The sequence below is a fragment of the Galeopterus variegatus genome, unplaced genomic scaffold (genome assembly GCF_000696425.1).
Source record: "Galeopterus variegatus unplaced genomic scaffold, G_variegatus-3.0.2 Scaffold272, whole genome shotgun sequence".
In the NCBI taxonomy this organism is placed as follows: domain Eukaryota; kingdom Metazoa; phylum Chordata; class Mammalia; order Dermoptera; family Cynocephalidae; genus Galeopterus; species Galeopterus variegatus.
The window spans coordinates 520,006-540,969 of NW_007726383.1; the positions used below are offsets into that span (position 1 = coordinate 520,006).

Here is a 20,964-nt window from a genome sequence, read left to right on the forward strand (position 1 = left end):
AGCGCCGCCGCGCTTCCCAAGCGGCGCACTATCCAGTGCGCCACCGGGCCGGCCCCCCCTGCCTCTTCATGATCGACCCTTTCACAGTGTGGCAAAAAGCCAGAGGTTATTGTCCTCCTTTAGAATTTAGCAGGAACCTCCTAGGGACTAGAACATCATCTGGACTAAAAACGAGTGAGGATGAGGATGGAGCAGAGGGTCTGGATCTGATGGAGTGTGCAGCATTTCATGTTTGATGACGCTGGGCCTCCCCCCACAGCTGCTGGCTCCCTTTAGGATATGAATCTAGAAATAAAAAGAGGCACTCACTTGTTGAGGTTCAGATAAATGAGATGTCCAGCCTAGGCCAAGTGAATTCTGGAGAAGGGGACTGGGCTGCTTGAGACACACTGGAGGGAGTGGAGAAGAAGCCAATCCAGCGGTGTCTAATGTGTGGATAACAGGCAGTGTGTGTTTGTTCAATGATAAGAGGAGAAAGCAGCAAGGTGGGGAGCTCAGGAACAGGAAAGGACTGATGTAATTTATACTGTGAACATGAGCTGGCTTGTTGGCAAGGTGAGTCTTTCCTGGAGAGCAGTTTTGACCAGAAGTAGAGGACAGGCACCCTGGGCCTTGACTAGAAAACAATTCTGCAGGTTGATAAATTGGTGCTTTCAGACTAGGTCTGGGTGTGGAATGATGAAAGATTAGCAAAAACTGAATTCAGTCAAGTGAGAAGAGGAAAAGCTCAGCATGCAAAAGGAAACAGCTGAGGTTTGTAATGCATCAACCCACGCCAGATTGAGTACCTCGAGGTTTATCTGCACACAGTTGGTGTGTACTCCAAGATTTCTTCACATTCTAGTAAAGATTAACCTTGCCCTTGAATGAACTCAGAGAGAGCTGTAGAAACAAGCATTTAGGCATGCCTGAGATTATAAAGTGGAAGCCAGCCAGTGAACCCTAAAAATCTGCTCTTGTTTGGCTCATGGACACTGGCAGCAGAAAGTCAGGCCAGAGCATGGCTGGGGGTTATATTGGTTCATGTCAAATGAGGTCAGTAGCCCAGTCAGTAGGTCTGCTCCCAAATGACCAATGGTATGAGCTTTGAGCCTCCTCTCACCAATTTCTCTAAACAGGGTGGAGTTTTCTTTCCTTCCCCACTGAGAGCAGGAAGTCCAGTGCTCATTGTGGAGAGGTTCTGATCCTGATTGCTCACGTGCTGCATGCATGGTCTGTCCATGGATTTCACAGAGAATCCAGGTGCTGCTGGAAACCATGCCCTAGCTCTTCTCTAGTGGAGCCAGCTCCTAGGCCCTTTGAGTTCTCCGCCATGTGACACACTACAGTGGTCTAGCAGCAGTAGCTGACCAGGACTACACCTGGGCCATGGCTGTCCCTGCTGCCTGTGTTTGACTAGATTATTGATGACAGCAGGCCTAAAAGTGTCAGGACATTACCCGTTTCTATAGGGCCATGTTTCAGAAGGTAACTTTGCATAATGCTGACTTTAAATTATTAAAAAGCAAGTTTCCTAAGTAAAGTTAGCATATCACAATAATCCTGTGTGGTCTAAATTATATTCTATTAGAAGAAAGAATATGCCATAGATTATAACCTCTCAAAATCACTTGGAACCACACAATCTATAAAATATGAAAGTTGTGATTTACCATCTGTGAAACTTCACTGACGATAATGGGTTGGACATATATAATTTCTGATAAATAATGATAAAGTTTCACATTATCACTCCTATCAGCTCGTATGAATCTTTCAATCTTCTATAGCATTAACTTTTTTTTAACCCATTCATTTCTGTCAACAAGAAGAGCTATGTAATATTTATTTACAGATGATTTTTGCAACTTGGGATCCCTCTTGGTTTACGAACAGATTCTCCAAGTCTTCTGTGCCTTAGAACATTTACTTGCTCTAATGCTTAAGCACCAGAGCCATCCCAGAGTGTGTGGACAGACCAGTGTAATGCACATGGCACTGGCACTGGGTCGCTGCAGCCATGGCCTTCCCCATCTTCACTTGTTAACCTCTTAACCATAGATCACTTTTGCACTGTACCAACTTCTGTGAATATTCATTTTTTCCTTTCTAGATATCCCTTTCATATTAAACTCCATGTCATACATGAATATTTTTTATTCAAAAGCTTCTCTCTTCACTTAAATATTCTAACCTACTCTTCCTTTTTCTTTGTTCTCAGTGACTTCTAAAAATTTACCAATAAGGCCTAATACTTCAACTCTGAAATATTTGTACTCTTACCCCCTTAGACTCTATAGACATTGTATCTAAAACTTGATTCCAAGGTTCCAACAACTCTGGATCTTTCTACGTGTTCCTAAGATCCACACAAATAATAATACATCTTGGAAGGTGTTAAGATGGAAAATTCAGCATGCTTTGTCTAAACAGGGGAGTTTATTTAGCAATTGTTCCTGATATTAAGACGTGGAAAAAAATTCTTTTTAAAGTTTGTATATCAGGGAAATGTCTTGAAGGTCACATGATGCCTCTTCCCTCAATTCCTGAGGGAGCCTGAATGCCCTGGCCCTTTTAAAAGAAAAGTTTAGTTCCCACCGTGGCTGCCTTCTACTCTTTTTCTCATTTAACACACAGACAGTTTTGTTTTTACCACGTTAAAGCAAGGCAGCCTAGTAAGGAACAGACTGACTTTTATTTACTGGCTATAGTTCTAAGCACCAGAAATGGGCAAAGACCAAACAAAGAAATAGGAAAAATGAGGCATTGAAGAGGATCCAGCATCAGGTTTGGAAGGCATGAGAGCTTCCGCAGCAGCAGGATGTGCCTTTCTTGCACTGTTTATTCTGAGTTCAGAAATAGAGAAAGAGAGAAGGTAGATCTTGCATCAGCCTGAAATGGATACAAAACATACCAGGGCTCACATAGAGTATAATCAAACACTAGATGTAATTATGCAAATGTATACCTATGAATAAATCATCTGTGCCAACCTTAATACTCAAGGTTAGAGTAAGAAGAAGGGCATGATATGCCAGCTGCACAGTGCCTTCGCTCAGGTAGCAGCTGAAAAATGTTGTTTACTGCTCCTTTTCCCCCCTGTAGTTGTATCTGAATGCACTTTGAACCTTTGATTAAATGAACTTTGAACCTTAAAGACCATTAGGAAACTCCACTCCCTTCCATTGGAAAAGCCACCACCTTGCTTGGGGAGGAGATGGGGTAGCGGAAGGGTTGGTTTGAAAATGAATGTGGCATGATTGTTTTTAATCTGCTCACCCTAGTGACATTCAAGCTAATTGTGTGTTTATTTTTAATTAAACTTCACCTGGAATGTGTTTTAGTGCTAAGCATTTTGGAGGCTTGCTTAGGGGAAGGAAATGCTTAAATTTGATTAGGGGAAAAATGTGTTTGCTTCGTTCTTTATAAAATAGAGAACTTCCAACATATTTCTGAAGGCGCTGGGCCTAACCATCTGATTAGAATGGTAAGATCCATTCAATGTTATCATGTGCTTTTCTTTTGCATGAATATAGATAAGATAGTATGGGTTATGGGTAGGAAATATTTGTTCCATGAAACTGATATGAGTACCCCATGCCTCTGAGCCATGGCATCATGTAGTTAGTTTTTTTCCCTTACTCATGGGACTATTAAGAGGCCCCACTGGGGTGTTTTATTTTTACTTCAAGGAATTTGAAGCATCATGTAAGGCTAGGAAGACATTAAAAATATATTTCTAGCCTCATGAGAAACTTAGAGTGGCTGTAATACACATAGATGAATTCAACTGATGTTCCAAGTGCTAAGTGCTTATCAGACATTCAGTTCAACTCTGCAAGCATCGACTGGGCTCCCAGATTGTCCAAAGCACTGTTAGGAGGAAAGCAGATGTGGACAAGATGATTCAAAGGCATGTGACCAATGTTTAGGGATCAGTGAACAAACAACTCACCATCACTGGAATGTACATGTGAGAGGATTGGGGGCGGGAGAGAGGAGATACTGCTGCAGGGGGTTTTACTCAGCACTCTCAGCTGCATAGCCTAGTCCTTAGGTGCTTGGAAACTACTGGAAAAAGCTGTGCAGTTTCTGAGCTAGTGACTCCCCTGCAGCTGCAGACAGACTCTTGTTGATCAGATTGGGCAGTTTTGACCAACCCTAATGAGGAAGAGGGTCTTAGAAATTGTGGAGCATTGCCTTGTGACTGAAATGGCCTTTTTAATGTTGTTAACCAAAAACCATTTTAGAAATACTGCAAGCACAGTGAATTACCTTTCTCAATTACAGAATTTTCTGTGGTGCCTTATGTTAATTATGAGAATTGATTGTAGAGTACTTTATGGGCAACACAGACACTGCCCTCTAAGCTTTCCTTCTGTTGGTTTTGTTCATCCAAAGCAGGAAATTAAACAGTTTATTCAGAATGCTCCTTCATTTTCTTATGGTTATTTGTTTTAAAAATTTCGTGAATCGTCTCACTGTTTTCTTTCAGGGAAAAAGAAACAGTGGCTTCAGACAGTGCTTCTTCGGGAGCCAGAAGCACTGCAAGTTGACAAAGCTTTGTCCAGCAATGGGGTACACGTTCAGGCTGGCCGCTCGGAACGACATTGGCACCAGGTATGGTGTTTTCCTGTCCTCTGCCCTTCACCTTTTGTGTGGTGACTCTGAGCCTTCTGTCACACTGCTGGAAGGCATGAGGAAGCCCACTGCCTCCACAATGAACCCACTTGAGATTTTCCAAGAGGGAATCCTACTCAGAGGGGAGAAGGCCTCTTCTTCTGAGAGGATAAATGTCACTGTGGCCTCAGTGCAGTCTTGCAATCTGTGTTGCGAAGGCCCTACTAGGGGCCTCTGAGAACTGCTACCTCTGAAGGGTAGCAGTCCAGATTTTGAAAGGAATTCGTCTCGGGGCTTTATTTTTCAGACCATGAGCCTTTTTCTTTCATCACTTTACCAAGCTCATCATTCAGTTGCCTTTTTTTAGTTATGTGTGTGCTTCCTGATACAAAGAAAGGAGTGCTGGGTCGGCCATTGTTGTCAAGCCCAGGGCAGATACTATGAAGACTAAAGAAAACCTCAACTGTCTTGGCCACTGCTGCCTGCCCCTGGGCTGCCAGAGAAAGGGGAGAATAGGTGCACCCAAGTCATCAATTGATTAAACAGGGTTTTTTTTTTTTTTTGTCTGTTTTCGTGACTGGTAAGGGGATCGCAACCCTTGGTGTGGTGTCACCCACACCGCGCTCAGCCAGTGAGCGCACCAGCCATTCCTATATAGGATCCGAACCTGTGGCGGGAGCGTCGCTGCACTCCCAGCGCCGCACTCTCCCGAGTGCGCCATGGGCTCGGCCCTTAAACAGGGTTTGAAAAGACCAAGTTTCTGGCCGGCCCGGTGGCGCACTGCTACAGTTGCGGTGGCACTCCCGCCGAGGGTTCGGATCCCACATACAGACCGGCTGCTCACTGGCTGAGCGAGCTGTGGGCGCAACACCGAGGGTTGTGATCCCGCTGCCGATCCCGGTCCGGTACGGGCGCGACACTGAGGGTTGCGATCCGTTGCCAGTCACGAAAAAAGACAAAAAGGAAAAAAAAAAAAAAAGAAAAGAAAAGACCATGTTTCAATTGCACTTTCTGGGTAACTCTTCTTTAAGGGAAAAATCTTTTCTTTCATCACTGCTGTTGAAAGTCTTCTTTAAGGTTCACCACATCACTGATCCCCAACCTTCTTTCCAGCCTAAAGAACTTCTTTTTAACATCACAAAGTTTTGCAGACTTGCCTTCCCCAACAGCCACTGTAGTTTTAGAGTTTACTGGTTGAAAAAGTCATAATGATAAAGGCTTCTGTAGTTCAAAAATTTTTGAATGAATGGGAAGCATCCACAGACTTTGGAGAACAGCACTGTATATACTTGTAAAACATTTATTTCATCAATAATTATATGTGCTCACATTGATTTGAAGACCGCTTGGCAGCTGTGGCTCATAGCTTGATAAACATGGCACTATGCTAATCTTTCTGTTCATTGCTTTTGGGGGAAAAATAAATTCTTAAATACATTGTCCTATAACGGTGTGCTTTTCTAGTAGCAGACTGTAGGGGGAAATAGGGCAAGTCGAAAGTTGTGGCAGGTGTATCACACAAAGGATCCTTGCCTGCTTTGCTTACTGAGCCCACCAGGCAAGTTAGGAAGTGTGCGAGTCTATCCTTCCTCTTTTAAATTGCCAAGCTTCGGATGAGTGGATACGGAAAATGTGGTATATCTACACAATGGAATACTACTCAGCTATAAAAACGAATGAAATACTGCCATTTGCAACAACATGGATGGACAAAAAAAAACCGGGGGTGGTGGTGGGGAAGAAGATATAACAACTATACTTTCATGAAGTTGTTACAACAAGCAAACGGAAAGGACATTCTTGGGGGGGAGGGGAGAGAGGGAGGAGGGCGGGAGGTGTCGGTGATGGGCCATAATAATCATATACAGTGTATATTGACAAAATAAAAATTTAACAAAAAAAATAAATAAATAAATTGCCAAGCTCACATGCTCGTAAATGTGTGTCACACTGTGCTTATGTTTCTACAGTGGTTATAGCCAAGAGGTGGTATGCTACACATTAGGAAACATCCCTCAGATGCCATCTGCACCAAGACTTGTTCGAGCTGGTGTCACATGGGTCACGTTGCAGTGGAATAAGCCTGAAGGCTGTTCACCTGAGGAGGTGATTACCTACACCCTGGAAATTCAGGAGGACGAAAATGTGAGTTTTGCAGATTTTATACCCTTGTGTGTATTCTGTATAATTCAGTATTGTTACAGCTACAGGGCACTATGAAATTAGTGAATTATAGTTATGAATTACATAAATTCAAAACCAAACTCTTAATTTCTACTGCCGTCACCACCATCACTACCAACAGCAATCTGCTCTTCCCCATCTCTGTAAATGGAATCCCCATCCTTTCAGCTGGGGAAGCCAGAAACCCTTGGAGTCACCCTTGGCCACTTATGGAATCAGTCAGCAAATCCTTTTAAAACTTACTTTAGAAATTATCCAGGAACCTCACCATTTTTTTTTTTTACCATCTCTACAGATACTACCCTTTTACAAGCCACCTTCATCTCACCCTGGATTATTACAATGGCCTTGTCATATTATCCCTGACTTCATCCTTATGTCACTAAGGTCTGTTCTCCACATGAAGCCTGAGTGATCATGTGAAATGCAAATAGATTGTGTCTGCTCATAACTCTTCCCATCTCAGTGTCTTCCTCTCTCTTCCCCTGTAAAAGCCAGAGTTCTCACAGTGCATTCAAGTCCCTACGTGATCGGGTTTTCCAGCCCTACCCTTGTTCCTTCCACTGTAGTCTTGGCCTCATGCCAATTCCTTGAACACATCAGGTGCACCCTGGCCCCGAACTTTTGCAGTTCCTGTGCCCTCTGATGTCCTTCCAGATATCTCTGACTCACTTGCCTCATTTCCTTCAGGTCTCTTCTCAAATGTCACCTCTTTGGACAGCCCCTCCCTGACCACCCTGTAGAAAGCACTGTCCAATGGAGCTTTCTGCAATGATGGAAATGTGTAGTTTGTGTTGTCCAGTAAGGTAGCAGCTAGACACGTGTGGCTGTTGAGCACTTGAACTACAGCTTGTGGGCCTATAGAACTGGATTTTAAATTGTAATTTGAATTCAAATTACCACATGTGGCTACTGTATTCAACTTAGGCAGCTGTGGAAAGCAGCACCTCACTAGCTCCACCACTGTATCCTCTTACCCAGCTTTAGTTTTTATCATAGCACCTAACACCACGTGACGTACTGTATGTTTATATGTAGGTTTTTAATTTTTTTCCAATTGCCTTCTCCAATTGGCACGTAAGCTTCTTGTGGGCAAGGCTTTTGTGTTCTTGGGCAGTTCTGTGAATTCCTAGAGCCTGGAGGAGAGCCTGACACATAGAAGGTGCTCAGTAGTATTTGATGAATAAATGAATGAATGAATGATAAGAAATACTATTGAATGAATTCCACCCAATTAATTTCTAGTGGGATGTTTACGCTCTTAAAGCATTATGCCCTTCCCCATCTAAGCTGTCCTTTCTCAGCCAGAAGAGGACACTGTGTGGTTAGGAACCTCAGCTGCAGTCTATTGCATAGCACATTGCAGCTTGACAGTGAAGACTTCAGTGCCAGAGACTTTTTCATGATAGCATTGTTAAATAAGTTTTTTTAAAAGTACTTCCTGCTTTGTTACAATAAAGTTGACCAATCCCAGGAGAAAATATAACATGATAGAGTTAAATTTTTGTTTAAGGCTTGAGTACTATCCATAGCACCATGGGCTGCTGATACTCTCTTTTGAAACAGCTGCCAGCCCATGGCCCACTGGGGTTGGTAAGAAGAGGCGATGTAAAAATCCTATGTACCAAGTTATTTAATGCCCAGATTTTATGAGACTGACGTTCCTTTCTGGCTTTGCCTTTTCAGGATAACCTTTTCCACCCAAAATACACTGGAGAGGATTTAACCTGTACTGTGAAAAATCTCAAAAGAAGCACACAATATAAATTCAGGGTGAGTTAGTCATTTTGGTACCTGCACTACTTCAAAACTGAACTGTTTTATGTTTCACCATTCACTGTTTCATATTGACTCCATAGGTTAAAAAATGTCTAAAGTTCACAACACTTTGTTTTTAAAGTAACATTTATAAAACAAACCATAGTCTAATTTTAAAATCCACTTTGAGAAAGAAAACTGTCGTAATGTGCTGTAATAAATTGCATTACAGCATGGCAGGGTCCCTAGCCTGGTGAGAGCCAAACCACATGCCGAGTGCACCTGGTGCTCACCGCTGTAATAAATTGCATGCACTTCTCACCTTTCTCTTCCATCTTTCTCCTTTTAATCAGATTCCTCTTTGCTCTCCACTTTCCTTTGCTCTTCTGCCCATTTCTTTTTCCTCACCTGTTTTTATTTTTCTCTTCTATTACTCACCCCCTCCCCACTTAGGCTATCTTTGGTCATTAGCAACCACCATTAAGCATTACCTGACGACTTTGTGTTGCAGCCAAAAAGTGACTACAGCTTTGTGACCATTAAGAGAAAACAAGACAAAACAGTATGCTGCATTCTGTCCTGCAGCACTGTTTATTGATCCTGTGCACATTAGCATATTTCCTAATATGACAAGTGTCTATTTTGGAAATATAAGGTTGTTTTCTGATTCCACCCTCTATTTTCTAATTTGGGTGCCAAATGGTGTTAGGTGGCACGCAGTAGTCACTTAATAAATAGTTGTCAAATTATCAAGTGAACTATGTGACTACTTGAGGAAAACGATAGTTTTTGATAAGTTAAAAAAAAAACCTTGTTTTTGATGCTGGCTATACTGCTAGCATTTCTCCACAAGGTGGCATTGTCCTACCCTTAACTAAGGGAGGTTATTTTTATCTGCTTTTTCTCCTGTGTATTTCCCTCCCACAAAACAATAGGACTCTAGGTGGTGACATACTGGTCTTTTTAAGAAGGTAAAAGTGTCTTCAACTAAAATCTACCTTGTGGTTTTATTTTTAATTGTTAATAGCCAGCTATAAAGAAAATAAGTGATGCATAAAATAAATACTGTTAAATCAGTACTTGAGTTTAGAGAGAGAAAATGAGTGTGTGTCTGTCTGAGTTTGGGGATGGCTTGATCTTGCCATGTTAAAAATCATCACATCGAACTAGAGAATTCCCACAAAAAGAATTCCCGCAAAAAAAAAAAGTTGTCATTGTCTTAATAATACCTGATAACTAAGGTATGTTAATGTTTTCCTGGTTGTGTTGTAGCTGACAGCTTCTAATATGGAAGGGAAAAGCTGTCCCAGTGAAGTTTTGGTTTGTACGACCAGTCCCGACAGGCCTGGGCCTCCTACCAGACCCATCATTAAAGGACCAGTTACATCTCATGGCTTCAGTGTCAAATGGGGTACGTTTTGTTGCCATCCCTGCTGCTATTGTTGCTTTTGACAGATTTTTAAAAATTGATTAATTTCAGTAGTGACAAACGAGAAAAATAAATGGACAGTGTTATTTGCAGGGTTTTATGCATTTGGAATATATGTGTGAGAAATATTCTGAGAATTCCACAAGTTGGAATGGATAATTCCGTTAAAATGGAATTTTAATGGACAATTGAATTTTAATGGAAATTGAAATGGCCAATTTTAAGAGTATCTCATTTACTTTGATTTTCCTATATTATTAATATTTTTACTCCTGTACTTTTGATGTATTATTGATTTCAATGTAGTAATCTCTGAATATATAGTTCATTCTTCAATAGCTTGTTTTAAAAAAAATTAGCAATATTTCAAAATATTTGATTTATAAAGCTTGAATATTAAAACTAAATTTCAAAATTTAGGTATGTCATCTTAAGTGGATTTTGTCATACAGAATATTTGTTACAATGAAATAGGAAAATTTTTGTTTTCATTGTTATTTGTATGTAATCAGAGTCCTGAACTTCAGGAATTTTTCATATTAAAGTTCATATGGGTTTGGGGTTATCTGGTGGAAGGCTACTGTGGCTCACCTCTGCTGCATGGATTATTTCAGTGAAATGAATACACTTAAAATGTTGGAAAACATTTGCAATTATGTATAAAACTGTTATGTGTATAATTTTCGCTAGTGTCATATAATAATATTAACTTCCTAGTAAAATGTAGAAATCTAAAATAAGATTTTACCTGGCACCCAAGTAATGTAAGGGGAACTTAAAACATTATTAGACTATTATTGGAGATCAACCATTGAAACACATAACTATTTTGAATTACCAAATAATTTTGAGGCAGAATTATTAGAATATTTATTCTCCTGGAAGACAGGTATGATTAAGAGAAACTAAAAATCTAGGTGTGCTTTTTGCCAGACCATAGAGCATTTTTTCTCTAGAAAATCCTAGGAAGTTCTGTTAACTCTAAATATTTACTTCCATTAGCTGTGTGCTATAATGTTTAACTTTATAACTATTATTATAAATATTTATTACTGAAGTATATATACATTAATGAAAACACTGGGTGAGAGGGGAAGTACATTTCCTAAATCTATGAGTAAACTTAAGATTTCTTAGAAAAATCTCCACTATATCTAAGAATACAGAGGTGACCGACTGATAATAGAGGCAGATTCTTCATAGTTTTGCAAAATTATACTGCAAGATGTTTTTCTGCTCAGAAAATAAATCTCCTACAGGCATGGAGTCACCAGTACACTACATACCAGCTGCCAAGGGCTCATGTGCCCAGTTGGTGCACATGTCCTTTTAAAAATTTTTTTGGCAGCTGGTTCAGGAATCGGAACCCATGACTCTGGTGTTATAATGCCGTGCTTTCACCAACTGAGTTAACCGGCCAGCCCTACATGTTCTTACTGATCCACACCTCTGGTTTTACATCAGGCTTACCTGGTGTATAAAGTTTGCTTAGCAAGAAACTGTGATGGAATGAATTTATTCCCTTTTGATGTTTCACTTATTTTGTCAATAAATTTTGCACTTCTCTTTCCTTCCCTCTCCATCTCTCCAAAGAATCTGATCACTGATAAAATACATGAAATAAAAGAGATTAAAATAATAAAAACAAAAAGAATTATATGAATATTTCATCTTGCAAAAAAATCACCAAATATTAAAGAGCTGCCTTGAGAATTCTCAAAATAAATTCAGTAACATAACTCTCAGAAAAATTAATTCATGTTGAGTTTGGTCATGTTTCACTAAATAAATGCCAACGTTTTGACATTTCTAGCTCTAAGAACTTTGAATAATCTGATAGCATTCAGAGTTTCTTAGTTTGTTTCTTTTGTTTTTTCAAGAAAGGAGTTAGGCGAAATTAATTAGTGCACCTTTTGGTTAAGTCCAGGATTAAGACAATATAATGTTATATGATTTTATGAGTTCTAATGATATTTACCAATAAAAATAAATATCCTTCCACTGCTAATAAGATATGTTTACTTTCCAGATCCTCCAAAGGACAATGGTGGTTCAGAAATCCTCAAGTACTTGCTGGAGATCACTGATGGAAATTCTGAAGGTATAGGTTTTGGAAATTGTTTTATTAAAATCCAGTACAAGCCCTGTTTTCTAATATGGTAAACATCTTTATGGTAATCATTAATTCTAACGATAGAGCTATTATAGTAAACAAACTTTCAGGGCTGTCCACTTTACTCAGTTGGTTAGAGGGTAGTATTATAACACTGAGGTCAAGGGTTCAGATCTACTTACCTGCCAGCCACCAAAAAAAAAGTTGTTCTCTACAATAAACAAACTTTAATCACATATTGACAGTTTTTCTGTTTCAAACACAGCACCGTACATCAGAGTCTACTTGAAACATACATTTTTGTCAGTTTTTTTATATTTCTGTGTTATTTTTTTTAACCAAAGTTTCTAATTAATAGAATGAGTAAATAAATTTAAGGTTTTTATCCCCTAACTTGCCATACTTTTTCTGGAAATTCTTACAAGCAAATAAATTGTCAAAAGCAGTCAGTGGGAAGGATAAGTTGGAGACAGTAAAGGAGTTCAGTGATCTACAAATTCCCACGTATGATGACAAACAATACATAGTATTGTAAACTAATGACAAGTTTCACACTTTTATAACAAGTTTAGAAAATGTTGGTTAGAATGTGGTGCTCTAATACCAAGGCCAAGGGTTGAGTTTTTTTAGTTAGGTTACTTATTCATTAGCAGTCACTGTGTGGATAAAAGTGTTTGCAAACAAATTCCTTAGATAGTACAGTGCCTTTTAAAAAGTGCTTAGGTTTTCTTTCTAATAAAATTCATTAGGCTTTAATAGAAAAAAGTATAGTCATTAGAACTTTTAAAATGACACATAATCTCACCATTGTAATAATCCCTGTAACCATTAATTTTTTGATACTGGCATATGGCAAAATAAAAAATAAAAAAAGGAAGTAAAGTTAATAGTAACTTTTACAAATGAGGGGTGCTGATGTGAGGCTTCCCTTTTATTCTCTACCATGATAGCCACCCTGGAGTGTTTTGGTTTTTAAGTGTATAAGGTCCTATTTTAAGCTGAAAACATGAAAATTCTTTGAGATGGGCACAGCTGTTTTTGACATAAAAATCAAATTCTATGCTAAAAATTTGATATAGTTTTTTACATTAGAAAACCTACTTAGGAGAGAAGTCATATAAATCCCTGAGGCTCATTGTGGAAATTTAAGTGTGTTTTGAATTCTCATGGCTCTCTAAGCTACTGATGACAAATCAAAAGTAGGTGCCATTCTGCATTTAAAGTTAACAACTTTGCCAGTGCCTGGATGAGTCATTAATTGACTCTTTTCAGTTGTCCGTGCTCCCAGTCTCCTTTTCAGTACATGTTTTCTGACTCTGATATCAGGATTATTGTCTTTAATATTCCTTTTTCATATGGCCTTAGTGCATGTGACTTTTTTGTAAATCTAACCTAGTAAGCAGCTGAGGAAATTTGTGGAAGCTGCTCTAGTGAAAATGTCATGGAATAGAGTAAAACATTTTCCCTAAAACAAGTTCATGGAATGAAAGGCTTTTTGTAAGGTAGTCAACTGGAAACATAGTATTAGGAGGAGCAAAACAGAGGAAGGAGAAACATCCTGTTAGCCCCGATTTGTGAAGCAGGCAGCGGGCTGAAGCAGCCCCAGATGCTGCTTGAGGCTGTGGCATCAGCCTCACCAGGCACCCAGACTCCTCCGGCGACCCTGCTTTCTTTCCTCACTCCTGAAGTGGTCAGATTACCTGGGTCACACCAGCGTCTCATCTCTGTCACCCTCCCAGGCATTTTTGTCTCTTAAGTGGGGCTCCATGAAGACAGCAGGCCTTTTCCCAAAGGAAAAGACTACAAGGGGAGGATTTCACTTTCTGTGACCTCCATGCAGATAAGAGCAGGGAGAAATTCCAACAGCGCCCTGGACTTGCCAGCAGCCTCATGGCCGAGGAAGCAGCCATGGACCCAGCTGACCCCGGCCTTCTCACACCAAGACCATTTCATAGCTTGCTCAACACTGACCTTCGTCTCCTTTTACCACTCCTTCCGTGCCAACTACAAATTTCATATGGCTTCCTGCATCTAAACCTCATAGTCAGCAAATGTAGTAATGGGGATATTAAGTAGTCTAGCCAGCAGTACTAAGTATTAAAAATTACTCCGTGTTATTTTAGTGTTTAGCTTTGTAAAGAAAATGGAAAGGGGAGCCCTTTGGCTATTTTTTTTTTTTAAAAAAAAAAAGGAGATGTTGATTTTCATGGAAACCGCTTATAGCTTTTTCTTATCAGTAATGGTTGATACTGTTAACATTTTGCAAAAGGCATAAACTCACACAAGAGTTTTATTTTACAGCAAATCAGTGGGAAGTGGCATACAGTGGATCGGCTACAGAATACACTTTCACCCACTTGAAACCAGGCACTTTGTATAAACTTCGAGCATGCTGCATCAGTACTGGTGGACACAGTCAGGTTGGTTTTGTTTCTGGATAGAAGCGAACATCTAAACTATCTATAACATCAGAATAAAATTACAGTTTAAAAATGTATCTTGGTAATGCAGCCTGCCATAATATCACATGAGAAAATGAAAAATAGAGCTTTTAGAATTATGCTTCAGAGGACATATAAGATTGGCCCAAATGATTCTCAATTGAATTGTGGTACTTTCAGGTACATTTGTCACTTAGTTATTTCTCAGAAGACTTTGGCATAATCAACATGTGACAGTTGAAAATTGTCTGGAATTTGAATTAGCTAAACAAGGGAAACCTCAGTTATTGCAGTGATAGAAAAGTATGGAATTTAGAGTCAGAAAGATAAGACCTCGCACAGCTCTGCTGTTATCACATCAATTTTGTAAGAATTTGAGATGTACCTTCTCCAAGGTACTTTACTGCCATCTGCTGGAAAGTTTCTGTAAAACCATATAAATCTTGGATGACTGAGCTGAAGGGCACCTCCTTCAATGATGCAGTGCCCAATGTACGCATATGTAGGTGGCAGCCATTCTCTTATTGTCTACCATTTATATGACCTTAGACCAGCCAGTTAACACATCAGGAGGCTTAGTTTTAACCACATGGTGTTCTCATAGGCTCAGAATAATCTAATAAATAGGCATGTGCTCTAGAAATGAGATAATTATTGTTTAAATGGGTTTAACTTACATTCAGAAAAGTGGGTGAGAGACAAGATAGTAAAAGATGTTTTGACTGTAGATATATTTAACATTATGATTTGAAACCACTAATATTTAGAAAGAGAAAGAGATGGTGACTTGTAGCCCTGTGCTGAGTTGACTTTTCAAAAGGATGCCTGCCATTTGAATGCCTGATTTTTGCAGTCAACCCACCTCCAACATTGTCTTGTGTTTATTCCCTACCCCTGCTCCACCCCAAGGGCATTTCAAAAGGATGCCTGCCATTTGAATGCCTGATTTTTGCAGTCAACCCACCTCCAACATTGACTTGTGTTTATTCCCTACCCCTGCTCCACCCCAAGGGCGGCAGTACTTCAATGTCTGTATTGCCCATATAGACAGACTCCCTGTGAGAAGGTCCAGCTAGACCATTCGTATGTACTGCCGAGCTCTCTGGCATGGCTCCCGGGGTGGATTATATCCAAATCAAAGCCCCGGATTATCAGGGGATGCCTCCTTTGTCTGAGGGGTTGCTCAAGGCGTCACAGAGGCTGTGCTGCCTATGTGTGGAGTCTGTTTCCTCCGTACCACTCCTCAGCAAGAAGACTGAGTTTGGCTAAGCTATATTGCTCTGCCTTGTTTTTTCCTTTCTCAAGAAGGGGTCAGCTTCCACCAGCCTCTTACACAACCAAATCCTGCAAAGGAAAGCCTACTTACTTTAGCACTAACCGAACCTGCTGGTTAATTTCAGACTCGGTTGATTAATTTTGACTTTGTTTGCTTTTCTGCTCTGTATGTGAATGGTTGGCTGTTATGGCACCATTTAAAAATTTCATCCAGCTGTTGTTTTGTATTCTCTTCTGTCTTCATGAAGGGTCTTTCTAATTTTGATTTAAAGGAAAATAATGATGTGCTTAGAATACACAACATTCATATCTGCTAATCCGACTTAAGAAATAATCATTTTTGTTTTTACCAGTGCCCTGTGCATTGTATGTCCACACTTAAAGCACACACACACACACATTTATACACATTCTTGTGAAGATCTTATTGTGTAAAAAGTGTGCAATAAGGTATACACATTCAATATCTAACCCCCTTTTGGTAGCATTTACAGTTCTGGGGTAGAATTTGCCTGGTATGTAGAGGTATGATAACTTCACAGTAACTAAGATGATTCTCTCTGGTGTTTTTCCTGCAGTGTTCTGAAAGTCTCCCTGTTCGCACACTAAGCATTGCACCAGGTCAGTGTCGACCACCGAGGGTTTTGGGTAGACCAAAGCACAAAGAAGTCCACTTAGAGTGGGGTGAGTGAACAAATCTTCACATTGACATTGACCATTTGGACAACTGGAGATTAAGACTTAATGCTTTGTAGTTAAGTTTCAAGGCTTCCTTCTGAAGTCTTTTTTTTTTTTGTCTGTTGAGAATGTCTGTACTCTTTCTCCCGTGCGCTGGCTTGGGTTTGTGGTCCCTCCCTGCACTGTCTCTCCTATTCCTGGTGGTTCCGCACTTGCCTTTCTTTGTACTCTACCCTTTGGGGGGCACTCTTCTAGAGAATGTTTTAGAACAGCCCCCTTTTTTCAGGAATTTTTCCACATTATTTGTAAAAGAAAAGCTGTGCTCAATTTAGAGATTAAACCAAAAAGTTTAATCCCTAAGGTTCTCAGGGTAGCATCGAATTCCTCCTAGTCTTTGTATGTAAGCACCCTTGCTGCTTTGTTGTGTGTGGGTCCTGGTGTTTTTACAGCATTGACTTAAGCTGTATTAGCGTTTCCTATTGTGCCAGCAATTTGCAGCATGTGAAATTGCAAGTATAAACATGCAGAACTTTAGCAGACTATTTATTCCCACCTCTTATGTCTAAAATATAATAAAATATTGTATTTGTTTTGGGTATTTGTTTCAAGCCAGTTTTAGATCCTGAGTCTTTATTTAGCACAACCTTTGGTTTCAAGTTAAAGAGAAGATTTTTCTTCCCTCCGTTTCTCCCCTTTACCTGGCATTAGAATGTGAAGAAATTTGCCTAACGCTTTTATTCTTTTGGGATTATTTTATTAATGTAATTAAATATACTTAAATGTATTTGCTTTGTGTAGTATGGATAATATCACTCAGGAACTTTTTCTTTTGTATATCTTGTTTTGAGCAGGTGGTGGGTGGGAGGGTTCTTTTGGAAGAGAGGACAGGTCACCTGCATGGTATTTTGCAAAACCTGTGGAAAATCAGGTGTGATTTGTTTAACTGGAAGCACAAAAATTTTCTAAGATGAAAGAAACGTCTCTATTCCCAGATGTTCCTGCATCTGAAAGTGGCTGTGAGGTCTCAGAGTACAGTGTGGAGATGACAGAGCCTGAGGATGTAGCTTCGGAGGTGTACCATGGGCCAGAGCTGGAGTGCACTGTGGGCAACCTGCTTCCCGGAACCATGTATCGTTTCAGGGTGAGGGCTCTGAATGATGGAGGGGTGAGTATAAGGTTATGCGCTATAATCAGAATACAAGATTCTAGCACTTCCGTTTCTACCCTACTGAAATTTGTCAGCAGTATCTGTCCATCCTTGACAACCGTTAAGGATCTGTGTATAAAATCTTATTTCTGAATTGTTCCTTTTGTGATTTCATATAGACCGAGCACTAGAAATTTTCTGTTTCATTAGTCCTCATATTGTTCTATTAGGATAGTGCTCAAGAACATCACCCTGTGTATTCTTTTGGTAGTTTTTGGAATAATTCTATTCTCTCATTGGCTTTATTTATCAGTTATGAGAAATTAGGACTACATATTAGTCCTAATAAAAGTTTTATACAATATTGTCTAAATGAACCAGCAATGTCTTAAGTCAGTTTTTAAAACCAAAGTGGGGTAGGGCTGGGGATGCCAGCATATTTGTTTTCTTTTGTTTGAAGTAAAAACTGTAGAACTCTCTGGCCCTTCCTTCTACTGCTCCATCTGGAGTTGTTAAGTTGGACTATCAGAGATTGAGGGTATATATGTCAATATTATATTCACAAAGTACTTGTTCTTTTTTTCTTTAAAATTGCAGAGTGACGTGGATTTGGGGGGAGATTCATAATGAGAAGTAGGTGGCTTTTTGGTGTGTCAGAGATGGGTATAGACATAAGGGTGTGGGTAAAGCAATTTGATGCCAAAGCCCTCCCTCCCCCTCCCTCCCTGAAGTGCCAGTGGATTGTATAGATGAGCTCTATGCAAATAATAGATTTAATTAATGGATGAATGAAATTTTTAAAAATAAGAAAGCGCAACTGACAGTGACACTAAGTTACCAATGACTTCATACGACTTTTCTAGTGCTCAGTAGTCCTGCTCAAGCCTTTCAGAAGTGAAGTGTGCTTATCTTTACTCAGTTTCAAGTTAGCCACAGCTGGCTATGAAAACCATTAGTATGGAGTAGGATCTCAAACCCTGAACAGGAGCTGGATTTCCTAAAACCATAATAGGAAAGAATTTCAGACACAGCACAGATATTTAAATGAAAACAAAAAGTCTAAATGTTAAAGCCATATTGGTGAGAAGATAAAAAAGCCTATGCACCTGAACTTATAGTTATGTAAGAAAGAAGATAGATGGAGACTTTATTTCACTTTTGTGTCTTCCCTTTTCCCCATCAACTTTTTTCAGGGGATGTCTGCCATAACAAAGATAGATGTGCAACTGCGTTGATTTGAGTTTTACTTTCTCGTCCCTTTCACTGAGTTATCATATAAAGAAACTATGTTGAGCTTTGGTTTATTCCTGTTGTACTGGAAATTAACCACATATATCACTGTAGTCATCTTCTGAGGTCCACTTCACAGAGCTTCACCTCCATTCCCTAGTATCTTTTCAAGTTATATTAGAAACTGTGAGAGTTGTTTTTGTTTTTGTTCTTTTAACCTTTTCTCATTTTGAAGAGCACAGTCACATATTTCATTAGCCTGGAAATTATTTTACTCTTTACCCCAACTCTTTGAAATATCAAGTATTCCACTATTAAAATGGGTGGTTTGGTGATTATGATTCTGTCGAAATGTGTGAAGTCTCTAGTGATGCGTGGCTGTGTACTGATGATAACATAAAAGAGGAGTGCAGTATAACCTTCGACTGGTTGAGATGGTCGGGGACACGCCGAGAAAGCTTTACAGGAGCATTAGTTGTCAAAATGGAAAATACCAATAACTAGAAGAAATAGCTAGAATTTGATAACCAGCAATTACAGGTAGATTTTTGTGCATTAAAAATTAAACCTCACTATACATCTAGCTTCACTTCTTTGATGTTCTCTGAGAAATATTAAAGCAGAATGCCGTGTTTTGTCAAGAATCAGCATGTTTCTGTTTCTGATGTCACAGTAAAGGGAAAATGTTTCGTAAAGCAACTTTCTAATCCTTTTTAATAAATATATGTGTAATAAATATTTACCACTCAGGGAATGTATGTAGGAGAAAACCTCATAAACATTCAATGGAAAGTGAAAACCACAAGGTAGTAATTTTTTAGCTGATTGTATTGATGATGATGTTAATCTAGCCCTTATTTGGTTATAAGCTTTTATGTGCACACACATGCACAAACACCTGCACACATATATACATACAAGTGTGTGTGTGTGTGTTCTTCTCTTTCAGTATGGTCCCTATTCAGATGTCTCTGAAATTACCACTGCTGCAGGGCCTCCTGGACAATGCAAAGCACCTTGTATTTCTTTTACGCCTGATGGATCTGTCCTAGTGAGTTGGGAGGTAAGTCAGGCACATGTTCTGCATCAGATTCTGTTTCTTCTACTTAATCTACCCCCAAATACCAATACAAGCTATGAAGAAACTATAAAGCCAAAGTACACCTGTAGGTGATTTTTTTGTTTTGTATGTAGTAATCTCTCTTGGTGCACTGGCTTATCATTTAGAGTCGCAGAAATCTTACCACTTTGCAGAACTGAGAGGAAATTGAGTGTCTCTTTTATGCCTTTCTTTTGTATGTATTTGAAATATTCTGGGGCTTGTTGCCCTTTTCCCCAGTGTTTAATTGAACATAAATAGATTAGGATTTTTTTCTCAATGGAATTATTAACTTACTTGAATTTCTGCTTTTCAGAGTCCTGAAAGCTCTGGTGCTGACATCTCAGAGTACAGATTGGAATGGGGGGAAGATGAAGAATCCTTAGAACTCATTTATCATGGGACAGACACCTGCTTTGAAATAAGAGATCTGTTGCCTGCTGCCCAATATTGCTGTAGATTACAGGTAGGTTGCCCTTATTCAGATGATACTCACAAGGACTAGTGTTCCATGAAAGACACTTTGGGCAACCTGCTCAAAGTCTTCATGATAATAGAGCTATCAGGTGGGATGATAAGGGGGGGAAAAAGGAGTACTTTTAAATAAAAATAAATTTACTGCCCCCCTGTCTTTCTCACCTCTGATAACCTCAGTTCTGTTCAACATGTTGTGATCATTGTATCTTTCTTTATTTTTTTTAGTTCCCACTTATGAGTGAGGACACACAGCATTTCTCTTTCTGTGCCTGGCTTATTTCACAAAACGTGATTGTATCTAAGTTCATCCGTGTTGCTGTGAATGGCAGGATTTTACTTTTTTTTTAATGTCAGAGTAGTATTCCATTGTGAATATATACCACATTTTCCTTATCCTGTCATCCATCGATAGACATTTAGGTTGGTTCCAAGTCTTGTATATTGTAAATAGAGCTGCAGTAAACATGGGAGTACACATATTCCTTCAACATGATTTCCTTTCCTTGTGGTATACAGTCAGCAGTGGGATTGCTG

At 39.5% G+C, this 20,964-nt stretch overlaps 1 protein-coding gene across 1 annotated transcript in view; it reads left to right on the forward strand.

Moving 5' to 3' along the window:
• The window catches only part of FNDC3B (fibronectin type III domain containing 3B), a 361,626-nt gene that overhangs the window by 289,098 nt on the left and 51,564 nt on the right, over positions 1–20,964 (forward strand). The window contains exons 12-21 of the mRNA XM_008566859.1: positions 4,475–4,599; positions 6,570–6,744; positions 8,470–8,556; positions 9,814–9,952; positions 12,000–12,071; positions 14,385–14,503; positions 16,378–16,483; positions 17,470–17,642; positions 19,804–19,917; positions 20,270–20,419. Coding sequence (XP_008565081.1) covers positions 4,475–4,599; positions 6,570–6,744; positions 8,470–8,556; positions 9,814–9,952; positions 12,000–12,071; positions 14,385–14,503; positions 16,378–16,483; positions 17,470–17,642; positions 19,804–19,917; positions 20,270–20,419 — 1,260 coding nt within the window. The remainder of the gene's footprint in view (positions 1–4,474; positions 4,600–6,569; positions 6,745–8,469; positions 8,557–9,813; positions 9,953–11,999; positions 12,072–14,384; positions 14,504–16,377; positions 16,484–17,469; positions 17,643–19,803; positions 19,918–20,269; positions 20,420–20,964) is intronic.